Raw genomic sequence first — 18609 nt, 5'->3', positions numbered from 1 at the left:
TAGGCTCTCATCTGAGAGCAATTCTGCATTTTAATTCATCATGTGTGCCTTTCCAATCACATCATGAGACATTGTGTTCATACACTGTATGTCCTGAACAGTTGTTGTGTCTATGGAGAAAGGACTTCTTATGAAAGAACAATTATTTTCATTCATTGATAGAATGTTTGTGATATAAAGCACCCACTATTATTCTGTAAACATTTGTCTTTATGTTGTCACAAATTACATGAGTAATGTTTAATAAAATTGTAAAACCTAAATAAAGAGGTTTTATAGATCCTTCTTCATACAATACTGTACACTGGCGCAGGACTCGATTTGATGATGTAAGGATGAACAATATTACAACGATAGGCCTGGTTAACCTTCTGTAAATATGTTTTTTTTTATAACTGATGCAAAAGTTACCAAAATGTTTACAAAATTGGCAACAGTAGATGACCCAATAATATTGTGTGCTAAATGATATACAAAGGCTTTGGTCTGTTTTACATTCAACAATAGTTGTCTGATGTGTGTTTATGTAAACCTCTGTTTAAGACTCCTATAGGCAATGCTTTACTCTGGATTCAGTGAAATGTTTAAGTAGCACAATAAAAGGTAAAACCCCAAACCACAACTCTATTTATGACAAGGAACTTGTACCCGATTGAAGGAAATGTATTTATGAATGATGAATGAAAATGTGTATCAAACATTTATAGAATATTCTGAGAAATATAAATGAAATTAACTTTATTATAGAAATTGTTCCGGGAGACTGCTAGGGAAGACAAATACTTACAATTTCGACATAACAAACTGAATTATATCGAAGACACAATCTACCGTTTTTTTTAGCTACCAAAAGTTTTTTTTTCACCTCCGTTTCAGCGGTTAATGCTTTCCACTTACAATGTTTCTGCCAGCAAGCTTTGGAAAATAAGAACAGAGAAATTGACTTCTCATCCCCAGCTGGTTCTTGACATAGTCCAACTCTTGGAATGGTACAAACTTGAGTCCACATTCTGTACACAGACTGGTTGAGGTTCTTGATATAAGTTGATAAAAACTATTCATGGCAGAAAATCTTCACAAATGTTCTTCTTTTTCAAGACCAACTGCCGTTTCAGAGTCAGTCCCTCCGTGTGGGTTCTTTTTTCATCATGACATACAACTGGCCATATACAAATACACCAAAAATGACATAAGTTGGAAACTGAAAACAGAGATAGTTATTTTTCCCATTTAGAATGTAACACCGGGCACTTTACAGAAGTCTGTTCTCTATCTTCTTCTTCTTCTTCTTCTTCTTTTTCTTTATCTTCTTCTTCCTCTTCTTCTTCTTCTTCTTCTTTTTCAAGTCTTCTTGTCCAAAGAATGATAGTACAGAATGGCACAATCCAAGTACAAAAGAGTGTCTTTTTAGTTCAGAGTCTGTTTTCTCATGTCTGTAATAAAACACTGATGGACAGACCCGGTCGTCTTCCCCCCTGTGAGGAAAGATAGAGGCGTCCCACGTTGATGATGTCACAGATGTCTCTACTGTAGCCGGGGCCAGTACTGGGACATGTCCTGTTCATTTCCTGGGACTTGGACTGGAACTGATACTCCAGGGGAGATGAGACCTGACAGAACGAACACAGAGAGATGGATGAGTGACCTGACGGAACCATACACGCATCACAGAGTAGCCTGCGCTACAGAAGTCAGGAGCATCATCTAGACGCACTTGCTTAAACAGACCTAAACAGCTACGTATCAAATACAACTGATTATGACAATAATTTATAAAGACTAAAAAGAGTACAGTACCAGTCAAAAGTTTGGACACACCTTCTCATTCAATGGTTTTTATTAATTTTTTTATAATTTTCTACATTGTAGATTAATATTGAAGAAGGATGAAGGAACACATATGGAATTATGTAGTAAACAAAAAAGTGTTAAACAAACCAGGATATGTTTTATATTTTAGATTCTTCAAAGTAGCCCCCTTTTGCTTTGATGACAGCTTTGCACACTCTTGGCAAGTTTGTGTCCAAACTTTTGACTGGTTCTGTACATCCATGTATTAGGATGTGAATGTGTAAGTATAAATAATAATCTCTAAATATTTCAACGTCTACCGTACAAAATAGCATTTAGAATGAACAAACAGCCACATTCTTCTCAACGTCGTCTACTCCGACATGATCCTGGTTCTCTGCTTACCTGTGGAGCCAGCGCCCGAGGCCGCCATTGATTGGCTGTTCATATGTGCCTGCATATGAGGAGGGGTGTAGGTGTCATAGCTCCGCCCGTTGACTGAGGGACTCGTGGGCAGCATGCAGGAGTAGGAGGTCTGGGTGGGAACAGGGGACTGGGAGGGAGACAACACACACATGACAGTTAGCTCCGTCTGCATCACCTGTCACCTACACCATGAGAATCTATGGCCTCTCTCACTGAAGAACATGCCATGGCACATATGCAAATATAGCTAATGCAAAGTCACTGAACATAGTCATATTCAAATGTTTTTTGTTTTTTTAGAGTTCAATTTCATAACCAGGAGGAGACTTTATCTGTGTTGTTTAGCATGTGACATAACAGGATTGTACTGTTTCACCGAATGGCAACAATACAACAGACAAGCAACACATCGAATCTAATCATAATGCTACGAAATGTAGATGCTTTACTGAATTAAATGTAAACAGAACAACGCAGTAGGCACCGCAACCATAGCAAGGCCTTGTTGTTGTTGTTGTTGTTGTTGTTGTTGTTGTTGTTGTTGTCACCTCCTGACAGTGACGTGACGCTGTACTTACTTGCATAGGCAGCTGGTTGCCCATGGTGAAGCTGGGCATGGATGGCAGGTACGTGTTTGTGAGAGCTGTGTCTGGTCGGCCCAACATGGACCCTGATGAGAAGGATACTGCAGGGAGAGGAGGACATGGGGGACGTCAGGATAACAGGCTATGTTTAGACGTGCGGCAGCAGTTGCTCGCTATTAGCTCGATTTGATGCGACGCAAGATGGCGGAAAGGAATTCCACAGGGTAATTTGGAACATGAGCATACACAGCGTCTACTTAAAAGTCTACAAATCCCCCCCCCCCCCCCCCCTCCAAAAAAAAAGAAAGAAATATATTACGATCGTTATATGTTCAAAGAAAACATAATAAATACACCAATTAGGACTATTACTATATCATAATGATGGGCATAAGCCAGAAATGACTTTTGGAGTTGGTATATTGAAGTTAGATGACGGCTGGGTCTCACCTGGTGTAGAGGGCTGCGGAATGGGCTGGTAGACGCTGGAACTGAAGCTACTGCTGATCGGGATGTGACTGGAGGAGTTACTAGCTTGCCTTCTTTGATTCCGGAGTTTCTCCTCTCTCCTCCACTTCGCCCTTCTATTTGAAAACCAAACCTAAAAAAAAAAAAAAAAAAAAGTGATTGATTTTCGTTTGTTAATGTTGTTGATTTGAAAGTGTTTCAGTTCAGAGATGATGTTTGTGGCCGCGATGTGTTGTCACGGTAGGTTTACCTGTATTCTGGCCTCTGGGAGGTCGATTTTGGCGGCAAGTCGTTCCCTTGCGAACACGTCAGGATAATGAGTTCTCTCGAACTCTGAAACAACAAAAAACATAATTGATTGAGTGGGGTCATTCGAAGGGTAAATAACAAACGCAAAAACATTCATACTAAGCTGTGTAAAAACGTTTCATTTTATAAAGTTATTGAATAGAGAATAGATAGGCTGTTTGTGATTATACTGTGAGTCAGTCAATGTCGCTGCCTTAATTTGATTATGTTAAAATGTTAGTTGCTCTATAATTTACCTTTCTCAAGTGCCTCTATCTGCTCCTGTGTGAAGGACGTGCGGTTCCTTTGCAATTTTCTCTTCAGCTGGAGTCTCATTTGGGTCTCATCGGAGTCTTCTCCATTCGAACTTATTGAATTAGTGTTCTCGCCGCCCCCGTCCGATTGTGGGCAACCTTCTGCGAAAAACAATGAAGAATAAATCAATACAAATAAGCAATGGCCTACTTTCAGTTGCAGCTTTCATACCGGCATATGCACAGAGATGCACCTGCATGTTTGATCGTGTATAGCCTAAACGAAATTGTGTTATACTCTTGCATGAATGGGCTTAAATAGGCCTATGTGCCTTTACACATTTTGTGGACTGTTTTAAGGGGATGTATATATCTTTGGATTTTAAATTAGGCCTATTAAACGGTCTGTTGGCGGACATGGCGCCTTGAGAATTATTGTCTGATAGCGAATATGCCTATCTGAAATGTTGAGACTTGTTTCGCCTTCCACTGGGCCAACGACTTCCAATTGATGTTGATTTGTTTTGATAATTAATCCTGTCGTTAAGACAAGCAATTATTAAACTTCGAGAAAACTCTTTGTTGATCTTGGAAATAATGCGTGCCATCTATAGTGACGTGAGAACACATTCCACTTAGCTCCCCTTGCTTTAAGATCTTTTATTCAATTTATTACAAAGTCATACAATGACAGGCGAGCTCAAATGGTGAATACGTGTGGTAGAACCTTTTCAGATCCCCAGATGAAATGTTTCAAAACCCAAACTTTCCCTCTTTTCAACTGTACGTTTCTCAATTGTATCCTCCATATGGGCGTTTACAGCGCCATTGAGGAGCGCCACCAACACTTGAATATAAAAAGAGCTGCTTTTCACCGTGACACAATACGCGGGGAGTAATGGAAACTATTAAATTCTCGGGCTGTGGAGGGGTTGGCAAACTTTCGTGGGCAGAATTTTGAGGACACAATCGGAGGAGGCCACAAAAGGATTCTCTCTCTCTCTCGGCACGCAGTGGCCCTCATTGTGGCCCGAGGATTCCAGTCAACAGACTTTTCAGCTCAGTGTGTTAACCTCTATGCACTACCTTCATTAATCACTGTCTACTGGGGCTGCCCTGTTCAACGCCAGTTAGGATTTATTCCTTCTTTAGGCCATAGAAAGAAAACAGCCAGCACATATTGAATGGGACATCTCTATACCCAGACTCTGGTTGTTACATAAAACGGACAGAGAAACCGACTGTGAGTTTGACGCGCCTCCGCATCGCTGCTACGCTGCGTTGTTAGCCACTTGTTTAGCATAACACGGCTTCACATATAGAATAGCTGCCCTGTATCAGATTGCATGGTTATGCAGATAAATCTGCTTTGACAGTTCACTGAGGAGGTAATTACCGTCTTGCACATTTCGTGTTATGTTTTTTTTCTTCTTCTCGTGGCTATACCCCTAAGACAGATTGCTGCGTATAGGCTGTAGGCAAAGTGTTGGTATGTGCACGTTTAAGCACTGTATGGTGTAGGCCCAACCACGCAACGGTTCACTCATGTTGCAAACAAGTTAATCACTAGTGGTCCATCAACTGCCATATATATTTGATTAAAATTTGTTCATTTTTTGTACTTTATACCCTCTGGCTTTACGTATCTCGGGCGAATAGATGTATTTTTTTGCCAGACTTGTTGTTTCAAAAATAAATGCATTATTCATAGGCTAGATGCCTTATTGTAAACATACGCCATGATTAAGTTATCCTCTTTAAATGCCCTCTTGTCTCAGAAAAGGAAGCTTATCAGTGGCCAGTGTGCAATACTTTTACAGCTAATCCGTCTAAAGGAGTGAATGTGTGTCCTATTATGCCGTAGCCAGACCAACTGTCGCTAGATTTGGGATTTTGTTTTCTTTAAAAAAAAGAAAAAAAAAAAGAAAGAAGAAAAAAAAAGACGCTGGGAAATGAAACCATTCCTTAGTGTCACGTGTCGTAATCGGTGAGGCGTAAAACCACCCCAAAAAGATAGCAAACCAATCGCGGCATCTTTCAGCAATACAAACCCAAAACATTCTGGGACCCCCTGAAAGAGAAAGTATCTAAACCCCTATAGACGAGCTTTAGCCCTCTCTATACGGAGAAAGATGAGAAAAAAAACTGTCGCGTTGATCCGTAAAAACACGGAATCGCCAGTGAGAGCTTTCACCCTCTCCTCGTGAAAGAGTTGTCTCTTGTTGGGCCCTGTCACTCTCGATAGATCTGCTATTCTATTCACTGTTGCGTGGCATTTATCAGATTGCGACCATATTTGTCCCCCTCTGAGACCTAACCCACCGTATGCTTCTGGAGTAATGGCTTCTTAATGCCCCTGAAATCGCACTCCATGCAAGGATAGACACTTATGTCAGAGCATAAGTAGCGCATACGATGCTGCGATAGAATGGCTTTGGTGTCTACAAACATCTAACGCTGGACACAACAATAAACAAACAATATCATAAATAGGCCTGTATCACCATGGTTTCGATTATCATAAATACAAGTTTAATAATAATCATAATTTTCATAAGATTATTCTTGATAATAGCATACAGGCCTACTAATGATAATATTAAGACAATAATAATAATTAGTAGTATTATTATTATTTCTTCCATCTTAATTTAATTGTTCAATTATCTTATTTTAGCATCTCTTGAGAAATAAGTGGACAGATGGATTTGAATCAAATTAAAATAAAAAAAGAAAGTAAGTAGGCCCACAAAAATAATGTGGCTATGGTGTGTATTGCCCTCGATGACATACAAGTAGGCCTCAAGTCAATCCGTCTTAAATTCTCACTTGTGAAAAATCAAGACGAGCGAGGCAGGTGGTATTGTTTGCCACTTCAAACAGGTTTGGCCTCGTGCTTTGACAGGCAGATATTGTAAAACATGAAAAAAATACAAAAATAACGGTTCTTTGTATCTCTATGGTGTCCATCTTATATTGTTTGGTTCTCTTAAAAACTGACGTGTCTAATTGGCAAGTGGCGCCATATCGTGTCCAGAGGTCTCCCGTGGAACATTTCTACAGCTGTCTCCTCAAACTAGACGCTTATTCATGTCGCCTTAATGAGAAACAAAACGTTCTCTAATGAGCAATTACATAGCGACAGAACTGTTCCCATAACAAATTCTTGCGTGTGACAGAAACAGCCTTTGTAGAGATAGCCCGCACACTGACTGCTCCTGAGTTTTTTTTTTGTCATCCCCGGGCAGGTTGTTGAGAGAGAGGGAGAGATAGAGAGAGAGAGTGGGGGTGGGAGAGGAGAGGATTGAGAATTCAAAATGCCTATGAAGAATTCGTGTAGGCTACGGCCCGGGCATATCCAAAGATAACCTCCAATCATGCATATGCACCAGCCCAAACTGAAAGGACTATGAAAACACTACACCGAAAAACATGTCGAGATTTTAAAAAGTTAATAATTAGCCGAGATGTCCAAATAATAACATATTTGAAATAGGGCAATTGTTAGACCTGTAAAATTAACTGACTTAGCCATTCATATTTGAAATGACTAATTAGGTAGATCCATTCATGATAAATAACATAAGATGAATTCTCAAAAGGTATGTGTTTAATTTATTCACCTATACTATTTTATAGATGAGGAGGCGTTATAACATACAAAAAAAGATAGATGGAAACACTCTTTATTGTTTTCATTAACCATAACAATACTGATAAAATAACAACAAAAACAATAATAATAATAATAATAATAATAATAATAATAATAATAATAATAAATAATAATAATAATAATAATAATAATAATAATAATAATAATAATAAAAAAGAATAATAATAATAATAAAATATATTTAAATAAAAATATTCACTCGTCAAAGTCAATGGTTCAGCCTACCTGGGTTCGGCTGTCCTGGCACCGCGGTTCCGGGGTACCAGCCCGGCCGGGTCCCCCACGTTCCCGTCTGACCGTTCAGCATTCTCAGCTTCTCATACATGCCATCTGCGCCCATCTGTTGCTTCTCGCTAGCCAGGTTGCGCAGTACTCTGTTTATCGATGACACCTGAAAGACGAACCCAAAAATGCCCCACATTAATTAAACGCGCTTCCCCTGTTATGTTAAGACGGCAAATTGGCTGGCAAGTGATCCGTCATCCTAATAGCATGCACGCATACCCTTACATTAACAACAACCGTATCTAGTGTGATATAAGCAACTCGCGTTCGAAGTGGAAATTAATGACATTATCAATAAAATTATAAATGTATGTCGTTTCAATTGCACGAAACTGGTGAGTAAACGTATCGAGTAATATTGAGGTCAGCTGTTCAGGGTCATTTAACTCAGTGATTTTTTTGATTTTTTTTTTTTAAGTGTATAAGAGTATAGTAACTTACACTCAATGAACTTACACTGGGTATGTTGTCGTTAGTGCAGGTCCCGTCCGATAGCAGTCTGTCTCGAATTTCCCACGCGAAAATTGAAGGGCATTCCCTCTTGTATTGAGCAATTTTGCCGACCACCTCGGGAGTTGCTACTCTCGGTTTGCTGCCTCCGATCGCCCGTGGTCGGATAGACCCTGTCTCATAGTATCTGCCAAGAATCTTGCTCACGCAGCCGTTGGATACCTAGATTAGAAAACAATAGACACAAATCACATACATTATTTAAGACTAATGTGAAATATATGTGTATACTTCAAACAATGTTAAGCTTACGTTTTCATTGTCCAGCACTTGGACTTTTGCATCACCATGGGTCTATAAACACAAGAAATATACCTTAAATGGTACGGTAACTTATCGTGCACTCGGTTAAAAATGCTTCCGTTCATAATGTGAATAAAGTGACCTATAATATGTGTACACAAATAACAACACATAGTTCTAATTGCGTAGTGAGCTGGGAAGGTTGTGTCTGCAGCTTGTGCGAGCGGTTGTGAAATGCTCTTGTGGAAATTAGAATGGATACAATTGATTATCAAATGCATTACGACAAACTACTACTCGTTGTTTACAATGAAGTAGTATGAGTCGTGGAAAAATGTCTCATTGAATGTTTGGTATAGTCGTGCGTAATTGTTCTATCAACAATCACAAGTCAACTTGGAATCCAAGTATGAATTGGAACAAATGTTTGCATTTATCTAGCACATTTTTAAGGAAAAAACACACAATGTTGTGAAATATTAAGATTATAACAATATACTAGTTGTGTACGGAAGAAGGCAGGCTCGTCACCTGCAGAATCCTGGAGATATCGCAGGGCCGGGCTCCACTGTGAGCAAGCTCGACTATTTTCTGCCGGGTGGAGTCGGGCAGGGGTCTGCCGTTAACGAACACTCCTCCGAGTTGGTTCACTCCGCTGTGACCTGCAAGGGCAGAGACAGGGGGAGCAACATTCTCTTTAGTTCAGCCACTAATCAACCAGCTTTATTGTCATGAAGAAAAAAAAGAAGTCAATTTGACTACAGATGTTTCCGATGCAAGCGTTTAGTGCTTAACTACGCAAAAAAAGGAAAGAAAAAAAAGAAAAGTTATCAAGCATAGCAGAAGACTAGTAAATAAAACTGAACGTTCAGCACCAAACAAGGGTGGAGGGGGCGATATCACGTTGGAATTAGCATAGCCTGTAATTATTGCCATTGTTCAACTGTCATATGTTTGAAATGCTTTCCGGATATGCTAGCAATATCATTATCCTCCACAATCTTATTCCTAATCACACATGCATGCAGAACATTGATTACGCGTCAGCGCTGTGGTATGATCTGGACCAACACATCCCCAGCCCACTGAGCCGAGATTTGCGCATCTTTGCAAAGACTTAAACAGCTCAAATGGCGTAATACTATTTGCGTCACAGCATTATAAAGTCGTAATTACAGTATAATGTCAAGACTTAAAAGGCAAATCGTCACCTAATCCTCACTGTGTATATCAACTTGATATTACCAGAAGCCAAAACACCATAAACGCCTCATGTAAAACAGGTAATTTCATGCGAGTTTAATTAACAATATGCAGCGTAGGATATAACCCATGAAAACCAGCCCAAACCTGAAGTCAAATGGAAAAGAAGGCTCCCTGTAGTTGCAAGGTTTGCTCTAGTTCTCCGCTCCCTTCCCTTCGAAGCCTCCCGTTAAATTGACTCCAAGAGCACAAGCTCCTTAGCAATAAATAAGCTCCGAATATAGAAGAGGGGGAAAATATGATGAGCCTGGCTGACATTTGTCTTTAAAATAAAGCTAGCTGCACGTCAAGTTTGAGCTTAATTTCTGGAAATAGGCGGAAGTCGCCCTGGATCATGCATGGAAGGCTAATTGAAAAGATCAGTTGGAGCACTTGTGGCAGGCTTGTCACTTCATGACACTGCCCTGCTTTTGAAAATCGCATCGTCACGACAAATAGTAGCATGATAAAACGACCCTTTCTGTCTGCATTTGGATATCACTCAGACTAAATTGGAGTCTACTCATTTACCCTTCAAGGGAAGCTTCATTTTATGGTAGCCGGGGGGTTGTGCGCGGGCACGAGGACGGGGGCGCGCGTCGCTCTTAATATATCAAAAGTGACAGTCTTTTTTTTTTTCTTTTCCCCAAGCGACACACACCAACACGGCCTATATTTACACTTTTACTGGGAGTCTGCTGGAGACATTTCTACCCTCCGTTCTGTCACAGGCCTTTGAGTTTAGTACTATCCTTATTGCAATAACAGAGTAAATATATTCACTCAGAAATCAAAAACTATAATTGAAAAAAAAAAAGTTCCTGTTTATATTAATTTTATGTCTATTTTTAATGTCAAAGTCGAGCCATTTTAGATTCCTGTTTGAATGTTTATTTATGGGTACAGGCCAAACTGCTACATGGGAAAATCCATCGCTATGTCTTTTTTTGGAGGTTAAATCCAGGATTAAATCAATTGTCTTTTGTGCATTTAATAGGTCAACGGGGGAAAGCATATTGAAGATTTTATTATTGGCTTTGACCGCGTCACCCGTATAGCGCTCAAATAAATCCAGTTGATCGCTGCAACGCTGAGATAAGAATATAAAATCTAACTTTTAGCTCGAAAGGTTAAGTCTTAATCATTATATAATTCCCAGCGGTGCGCGGTGTCGATGGCGCCCGTTGGCAATGATTATGCGCCTTCTATTCTATTGCAAGTCAATTAATAGGAAAACATATGGTGTCAATTTGGACGCTCAGCTCCATGTAGACCCAGGAGTTGTTAGCACAAAGCATGGAGAGCCCAGACGCGACCTTTAGACAAACCGAAGGCCTCTCTAGAACGGCATCCCCTCAGTAATTCGCTCAAGAGAGATCACCCACATATAACATTGCGACAGTCCATTGCCATCATTGGTAAAAAAAAAATGTAACTGTGAAAACGGAGGACGATGAATGAAGTCCCATAAGCTTGAATAGGCTAATATTTTCCTACACTGACAGCTTGAAAAGCACAGCCCTATAGCCGCGGCTTATGTGCCCATTTTAGATGAACACACATTACAGGCTATCATTTTGATATGGGCCGAATTATTCATCTAAATGAACAGCCAACACATGTAAAAGAAAACATTTCTCTCTCGGAAAATGTAGATCTTTTCTTTTCTTTTTTCTTTTTTTGGCCTGTGTTTTTTCCTTTTCCTTTTTAGAGATGAGAGAGGGAATACGGGACTTCACTTCAGCGCTCAATTATTTCATACGCTCTACTTTAGATGACCTAGATTCACATGCTTTGTTTGGTCTCTCGGTTTTCCAAGTGTAGGCGTTACATCTTCCCTCTCTAATCCCGTTCTCTAATAACTTAGATTTAGGCTCTGATATGACAAATATTCTCGACGTACGCAATCATTATGATAATACAACTACAACTACACAACAAGCCACGGTAATATACATGTATTGACATATGTGATTATGAAAGCATATTGTTGCAGCACAGACGAGTCGGTAATGTGTTTCAGAGAGAAGAAGAGAGTAATCCATTCCACACACCTTCATTACAGATGTCATACACCTCTTGTCCAGCATTAAGAAAGAAGATGTGCCTTTTTATTGTCATTGACACAGAATTATCAACGATGAAATTTTTGCTACATAGCACCTCACTACACACAGTCAACATTAACAGAATTACACTACTTTACACCATTGCATTAGGGTCTATCGCGACATATCACAAAGTGGGATTCTTACTAAAAAAAACAAAAAAACAAATCGCACTCACGTTTATGGGACCAATGTATTCATAAACTAGACTGTGGAAAAGTCTCATCATAGCACATTACTTCACTCCCACACTGTGTTTGAGGAATAACATCTTCATAAACATTACATATTCTGCCTGAGACACATGCAATGCCCATTAATGCGTACATAATGGACGTTGAGAATTGGCAGTCTAACCCAACATTAATTCAGCAGCTTCTGCAATTCTTTATTATCATATGAAGCAGAAACTCCTCCACTCCTCTTCCCCTACCTCCCCAACCTCCCTTTGTTTTCTTTCCTTGTCTTTCTTTCTTTCTTTCTTAATCTATGTGTGGATGATGTCAATAATATTTTCTATTTTTTTTTTTCTCGTATTCTTGTGTGCGTGTGTGTGTGGGTGTGTGTACGTGTGTGTGTCAAAATAACGTCTATTCAACGTTATACATGCATACTATCATTGAAAAAACATCTGCATTCATTAAACCATGTGTTTACCTACTACTAGCCTCTCTGTCTATCTGCCATGGTGCAAATATCACACATACCAGTTGTTACTAGGCGTGTAGGTTAGGCCTACGATACACTTGCCAGAGGTAACTCGTGAAATAAAGAGCGATACGGGTGAATACAAACAAACAACATGGGACTATGAGAAACGAACAGCAATTCATAAACAGGCCCGTCTGTCTCCGGGTGCACATCCACAAACAACACACATCCTTCATCATCTGTGTCATGCATCTATACCAGCAGTTTATTTACGTGTTAAAGTGTAGTTAACTCGGCATAAAACATCACTTACTGTTTTGCATCATGGAGGCAACGCCAGATTCCCACGAGGCCCGGTTATAGTATTCTATTAGTCGTGGGGAAAGAATAACAATGATCAGTATTGGCTCACTGCTAATCATATAACTAATCAATACTCACAGTACGTACACATCGCAGACATTGATTTGGTGCAATTAGACAATTACGGTGGGCATCGTGAACAACAGATGAATAAGTCAGGATGCATTCTTATCCAGTCATATTTCATCATAAAGGGAGCATTCTCTTTTGATTTATTATTTCTGAAAATATGTATTCAGTGTTTAAACTTGCCTGGAAACAGTGTGGACTGTCCGCTTAAAACAATTTAAAGATTCTCTCATCTGCTTCTCACTAGTTAATATCTCCCTAGGACAAAGCAAAACATTTAATTAGTACAACTTATCGTTTCGTTGTTTCTTTTAAGATGAACTTTTAACGATATTTTCAACTCAATTCATGAGGTAATAAAAAGAGTCAAGCAAATTACGTTTCTTTTGCAGTTTTTTTATTTTTTTTTATTGAGAGTGAAGTTCATGCATAAAGTTATGGCTATTATCATATATTTGCATATGAACAAACTCGGAAACTGTTTGCACGTCATGTAGGCCTAGCATTTACCGGTTTTTTTAGAGGCGAAAGATTGCCCAAGTCTATCCATATCAATATTACTGTTAGTGGCCCAGCAAAACCTGCATCTATTCACCGTCTTTACAACTCAAAACTTCAGTAATATACGTTTAAGACCTCTTTAGAAGCGGTCGTCTGGTGACACACGCTGTCTACCTCGCTTGGCTGCTCCGGAAAGTGAAATCGGGAGGGGGTGAAGGTTCTGCAACAAAGCCTGCAGAATTCCAACAATGGCGGCCTTTCTGTTCCTACACCAGGACCGAGAGAGTATAACTCAGGCTCTCTAACTAGCTACACAGCCCCGAACTAAACGTACCAACAACTCTAAGCAATACAAAGAGCCGAAGGGAGCACTCCCCCCTCCCACGGCAGCAACACAGCACAACAACTCCCCCCCAAAACACCGACACAGTTACACTAGAGTTGCCGTGACCCTGGTGCCCGTTTCCCTAAGCTTCTTTTTTGTGTGTGTGTGTCTCGTTTTTGGAAAATAGAAACGCAATTTCTTGTTATAAATATCTGGAGGTAATTGTGTTACTGGTGTGTGTCGTTAGGGGTTGTAAAACGACACAACAGCGCGACGGGGCGCTCAATTTGAAAAAGACAATTGCCATAAAGAGCCCCATTCAAAACATTCGCCGAATAGGAGGCCGCTAAGGAAATAGTCCAAGCTTTGATTTTTCTCTCTTTTTATCCCTTCTCTTTAAGCAGCGATGGACTGTGTGTGTATTTACAGTGGGCACTGTGCACGAATACACCAGAGACACAAGCTGTGCAGCACGTGTTATTGATATGTATATGAAGAATGAACACTGCACTAATTTCATCCAACTCAATTATAGATTATAACTGGTCATTACCAACTACGTTGGGACTATGTATGGCAAATGCAATAATGCAATTATTAAACACTATTGGTTGATTCATATGATCTAGCAGACGTTTATTGTGAGAAATGTGCAGCCCAAGTATCTAGTATCACTTTATTTATTTTTTTCCCATGTCAAACATTTTTAAATCTTGACAGCAATGAAAGGGAGGAATGCTTTTGATGCATTGATTAAATGTCTAATAATCCATTCACTCTCGCTTATCCGGCTTAATTGACAGAAATCATCTAGGAAAAACAAATTAGGCCAAAGCATAAACTTAACCCGGAAGCGGTCTACCTATAAATAAAAATATGCAGACTTTTTTTTACTACCTCACACTTTTTAAATTTAATAATAATAAATTATATCGATACTGCAAATCCGGATTATTATTATTTTTTGTCATTCATTCAATGTCGTTTTTACAACCTGCAGAATACGGAGGCCTAATCTGTACTTTTGCCGATTTAAATCTTCCTCTTCAAGAATGTTAATGAAACATGGTTATTATACTAGCCTGTTTATGCTTCATTACTATGCACAACACTACAGAACAATGTCGCGGCATGAACTGGAACGCCATTATATTTTCCATACCAGCGTTTGAGCTTCTTTTTATTTTTTTCTTATGTAATACAATAACCATAAGTAAAAAAGAAAAAACTCGCCTGCCAGATACAATCATAATGTACATTTTTATAAAAAATAAAAATGAATCGCTTACATATGACTACTAAATAATGTTGCAGTGAGAAGACTATAATGCACATTTTCGCATGTTGTAGACTACTATTTGGTTTGTTTTCCATATACTTTTGCACGTAATAACTAACTCTACATAATACAAATTTGAAATGTTCTTTTGTGTTTTCAACAGGGAAAGCAGTGTTGTCATGATGCATTATTAACGGCAGCCTATTATTATTATTAAGATATAGCCTAGGCCTGTATCTATTTCTAAACTGTCAATTTCACAACAATCAACACATCCTGCCAAAACCATACAAACGCAAACAGTTTTCATACGGCATACAACTGTTTATTAAATCATTTGTGTGAAAATGCATCGACGTTCTCCAGAGTTAAGGGGAAAGTTCCCAGTGTACGTGTGATGGCGCCGGGGTGAGTCTGACTGTATGTGATTCCGCCTGACATCCCTCCTCATCGGATCATTGCGTTCCCATTCTGTAGACTGATCACTGTCCTGGCCTAACGTGACTTTTTACTCTTTCCTGTCATAAATAAGCATTAAGCTATCCGCAAGCACCGACAGAATGCGAGCAATAACCGTGTATAAATACACAAGGAAATGCTCAAATTACCACTACCCCTCAACGCGTGTGCCGAGGCTCCCTCGTTAAAGCCGATGCGACCATGCAGCAGTGAAAACTTTTTGAGGCTATCCTGGTTCTCTCCCTAAATTACAACCACAACTCGCGCATTATCAAGGTGGAATTTTAATTTGCAGATGCATTACTTTGGCCTATATTTTTTGTTTTTTGTTCTACTTCAAACTAAAATCCTGCATGTGTAGTCTAGAGGTGCGGGTGAGTAGCCTACATGTTTGGTCCTATCCGTGCATACTGTATGAAATGTTGGGACAAAGTGCCAAGAAATCGGAGCTTACCTTTTTGAGGCATCTTGTGTTGTAGTTGTAGACTACTGCCGTTGCCAAAGCCCTTGCTGAGAACTCAGAGCGCAAAAGAAACGGAGCCACAGCGTCCGGTTGCCCCTCGGTAGACTTAGCCTTGTATATATTTTCCAAGTGGTCTTGTCTCGAAACGAGATGGAAATCCCTGCGAAGGAAGCAGAGATTGACAATAAAGTGGGCTGTCAGGACTGCGCGAGACTGAAAATGTGCGGCTCGTGAGTGAGTGGGCGATAGAGCGAGAGAGAGAGAGAGAGAGAGAGAGAGAGAGAGAGAGAGAGAGAGAGAGAGAGAGAGAGAGAGAGATGGAGTAGAGCGCACCTATGCTGATTGGCGATGGTTCTACTAGTGTATTAATGAAATGTATGTGTTCCTGGTCTGTGCCTCTCCTCCACTCCTCTTCAGTGGCCCATTAGCGCTGTCTGACCTCTGTCATCATCTTCCACGGAAACACTTCCTCCTACTCCGCGGTGCCAGAGCGGGAAACGGGGCAGAGCCACAGCTCGCTTTTCAAACCCACTAATCACTCTGCACATGCAAATTCGCTTCTCTCTCTCTCTCTCTCTCTCTCTCTCTCTCTCCCCCCCTCTTTTTTGCGCTCTCTCTCTCTCTCTCTCTCACACACACACACACACACACACACACACACACACACACACTGAATATTGCCTTTAGAAAAGCTATTGGATGGATGCTATTGAAAGCTAACTATTGGACGAGGGATGGCAAGGGCAAGTCGCAGAGCTCGCTGCTCCGTGGAAGGCAGACAGGCTCGCCTACACGAGTCATGAACCTGAAGTTACTAACGGACGGGCGGGCAGTGAACACATGGTCCCCGCCGACCCCAAGCGGATCAACATTAACCGTTTAAAGTCTACCTTCATCTTGGACCATTTGCGGAGTGATAACATTCTGATTGAATTGAGATAAATAAACCGTCTTTATAATTTCACACGATACTAATGGTGCGATTGACCCAGAATGCATAATAGTCATGTTTAATTTGACAAATGTATGCCATGCTGAAAACAGGTGCACACTTTTCTGAATGACTTCAGAGGGATAAACAGTTTGGGAGGAGGTCAATCTGTTAGGATCAAGTCATTATACTATTTATTTACATATGGGCACAGTCACTCGAGCAGTCTCAAGCTTTCCACACGTGTCCCTGTTGATTCTGACATCACGTCCAGCGGATTAGGTTGTTTACCCCTAAACAACAAACAACCTGTCGATGTAGGCTAACGATAAAGCAAAAAAAAAAAAAAAAAAAAGTATATATATAACAAATACAATGACTAATCTCTGTTAATTTTCAGTTTATAAATGATAGGCCATTAACGCATACCCCAGTACACACTAATGCAACCCCTCCGCGCCTGCCTCGGAGGTTACACTCGGAGCACCAGCCTCGGAGGTTACACTCGGAGCACCAGCCTCGGCGATAGGGGTGTTCCAATCATTTGTTCAAATGGAACAGATTCCGGGTCGGGGAATAAGAAACGAAGGAGTGGGGGCCGGGGCTGCAGCCTGCCATGGCGGGGTAAAAAAAGGGGAGAGAGAGAGAGAGAGAGAGAGAGAGAGAGAGAGAGAGAGAGAGAGAGAGAGAGAGAGAGAGAGAGAGAGAGAGAGAGAGAGAGAGAAAGAGAGAGAGAGAGAGAGAGAGAGAGAGAGAGAAAAGTGTCGGAACGAACGCGCTGAGCATAAAATGAAGTCGCGGGTGCATACACTTGACTCCGCCTGACTTGTGAAAAGTGGTAAAAGTCAGAGCTCATCAATAAACTATCTGGAAACTGAATAAGAGTCCTGACAACCATTGCATTCTCCACTAAAGTACAATGAGGAGACAAACGACACTGCCAGGGAGTTTGCATCGCGATGAAAGGCCGGTTGAATAGGAGCCGGATAATGAGTTGCAGAGACCGTCATGCACTGTCATCTCGAGTCCCGTGGTGAGAGCTCCGCCACTCCGTCTCATATTTTTTCACATAACTTTCATTCCTCTCCTTTTCTGAAAAATCCCCGCTGCAGATTCTCATGATGGGGTCGATGGTGGTTTATTATGCACGTTGCCAGACAAGGCGTTGCAGCAGTTGCGCAAGCGTGCAAATGAAGTTTCCAACTTGGGAAATAGTTTTATTTTTTATTATTTTGTTTATTGCTGGGGACTCTTGCTGTCACGGTCCGTGTCTCATACAGTGAAATGAAGTAGACCTGTGGCTTAGAATGTGTGAAAACTCCTAATCATTTAAATTAATAGTTTGTTTCATGATGCTATTCTCAGAAAAAAGAGAGAAATGATAGTCGTCTCACAGGGCCATAGGCTACAGCCTGCTTTCAATGTGCAGCCCTGTCCTAGTGTGGTGGTGTGCACTGACATATTGGCTCGTAATGTGTCTGTCATAGTCGGCCGTTATTAATATAAGTTGTGAATAAGGATAATTTGTATTGCTATCACATGGTTAATTCTACATGGTGCCTTTACAACTGTCTGCATGGGAAAAGGGCCTAGCTTGAAGACATGAGGCCTGTTGAAAATGCAGTTGTAGCCTAATATTATGCAAATCAATCTCTTGCGAGAGATGCATCGTTCAAAACCGAACTCAAGGTTT

At 40.4% G+C, this 18609-nt stretch overlaps 1 protein-coding gene across 3 annotated transcripts; it reads right to left on the bottom strand.

Moving 5' to 3' along the window:
* Positions 1 to 1524: 1524 nt before the first annotated feature.
* On the bottom strand, positions 1525 to 15989 carry pax6a (paired box 6a; the record flags this gene model as incomplete). 3 transcript variants are annotated; one of them, XM_083665833.1, is made up of 13 exons in its annotated part: positions 1525 to 1610; positions 2197 to 2344; positions 2796 to 2902; positions 3252 to 3402; positions 3520 to 3602; positions 3815 to 3973; positions 7713 to 7878; positions 8229 to 8444; positions 8535 to 8576; positions 9057 to 9187; positions 11822 to 11851; positions 12840 to 12893; positions 15977 to 15989. In XM_083665833.1, the coding sequence occupies 13 exons, from the start codon at positions 15987 to 15989 to the stop codon at positions 1525 to 1527; spliced, it is 1386 nt and encodes a 461-aa protein (XP_083521959.1). The 3 variants fall into 3 exon arrangements, with proteins under 3 accessions (XP_083521959.1, XP_083521960.1, XP_083521961.1); XM_083665834.1 differs by lacking the exons at positions 11822 to 11851; positions 15977 to 15989 and having other exon boundaries at positions 12840 to 12888; XM_083665835.1 differs by lacking the exons at positions 8535 to 8576; positions 11822 to 11851; positions 15977 to 15989 and having other exon boundaries at positions 12840 to 12870.
* Positions 15990 to 18609: the final 2620 nt, after the last annotated feature.

This window comes from Argentina silus (assembly GCF_951799395.1).
Source record: "Argentina silus genome assembly, chromosome: 3".
In the NCBI taxonomy this organism is placed as follows: domain Eukaryota; kingdom Metazoa; phylum Chordata; class Actinopteri; order Argentiniformes; family Argentinidae; genus Argentina; species Argentina silus.
The sequence above is the reverse complement of the archived record's forward strand: the minus strand, read 5'-3'. Positions and strand labels throughout refer to the sequence as shown.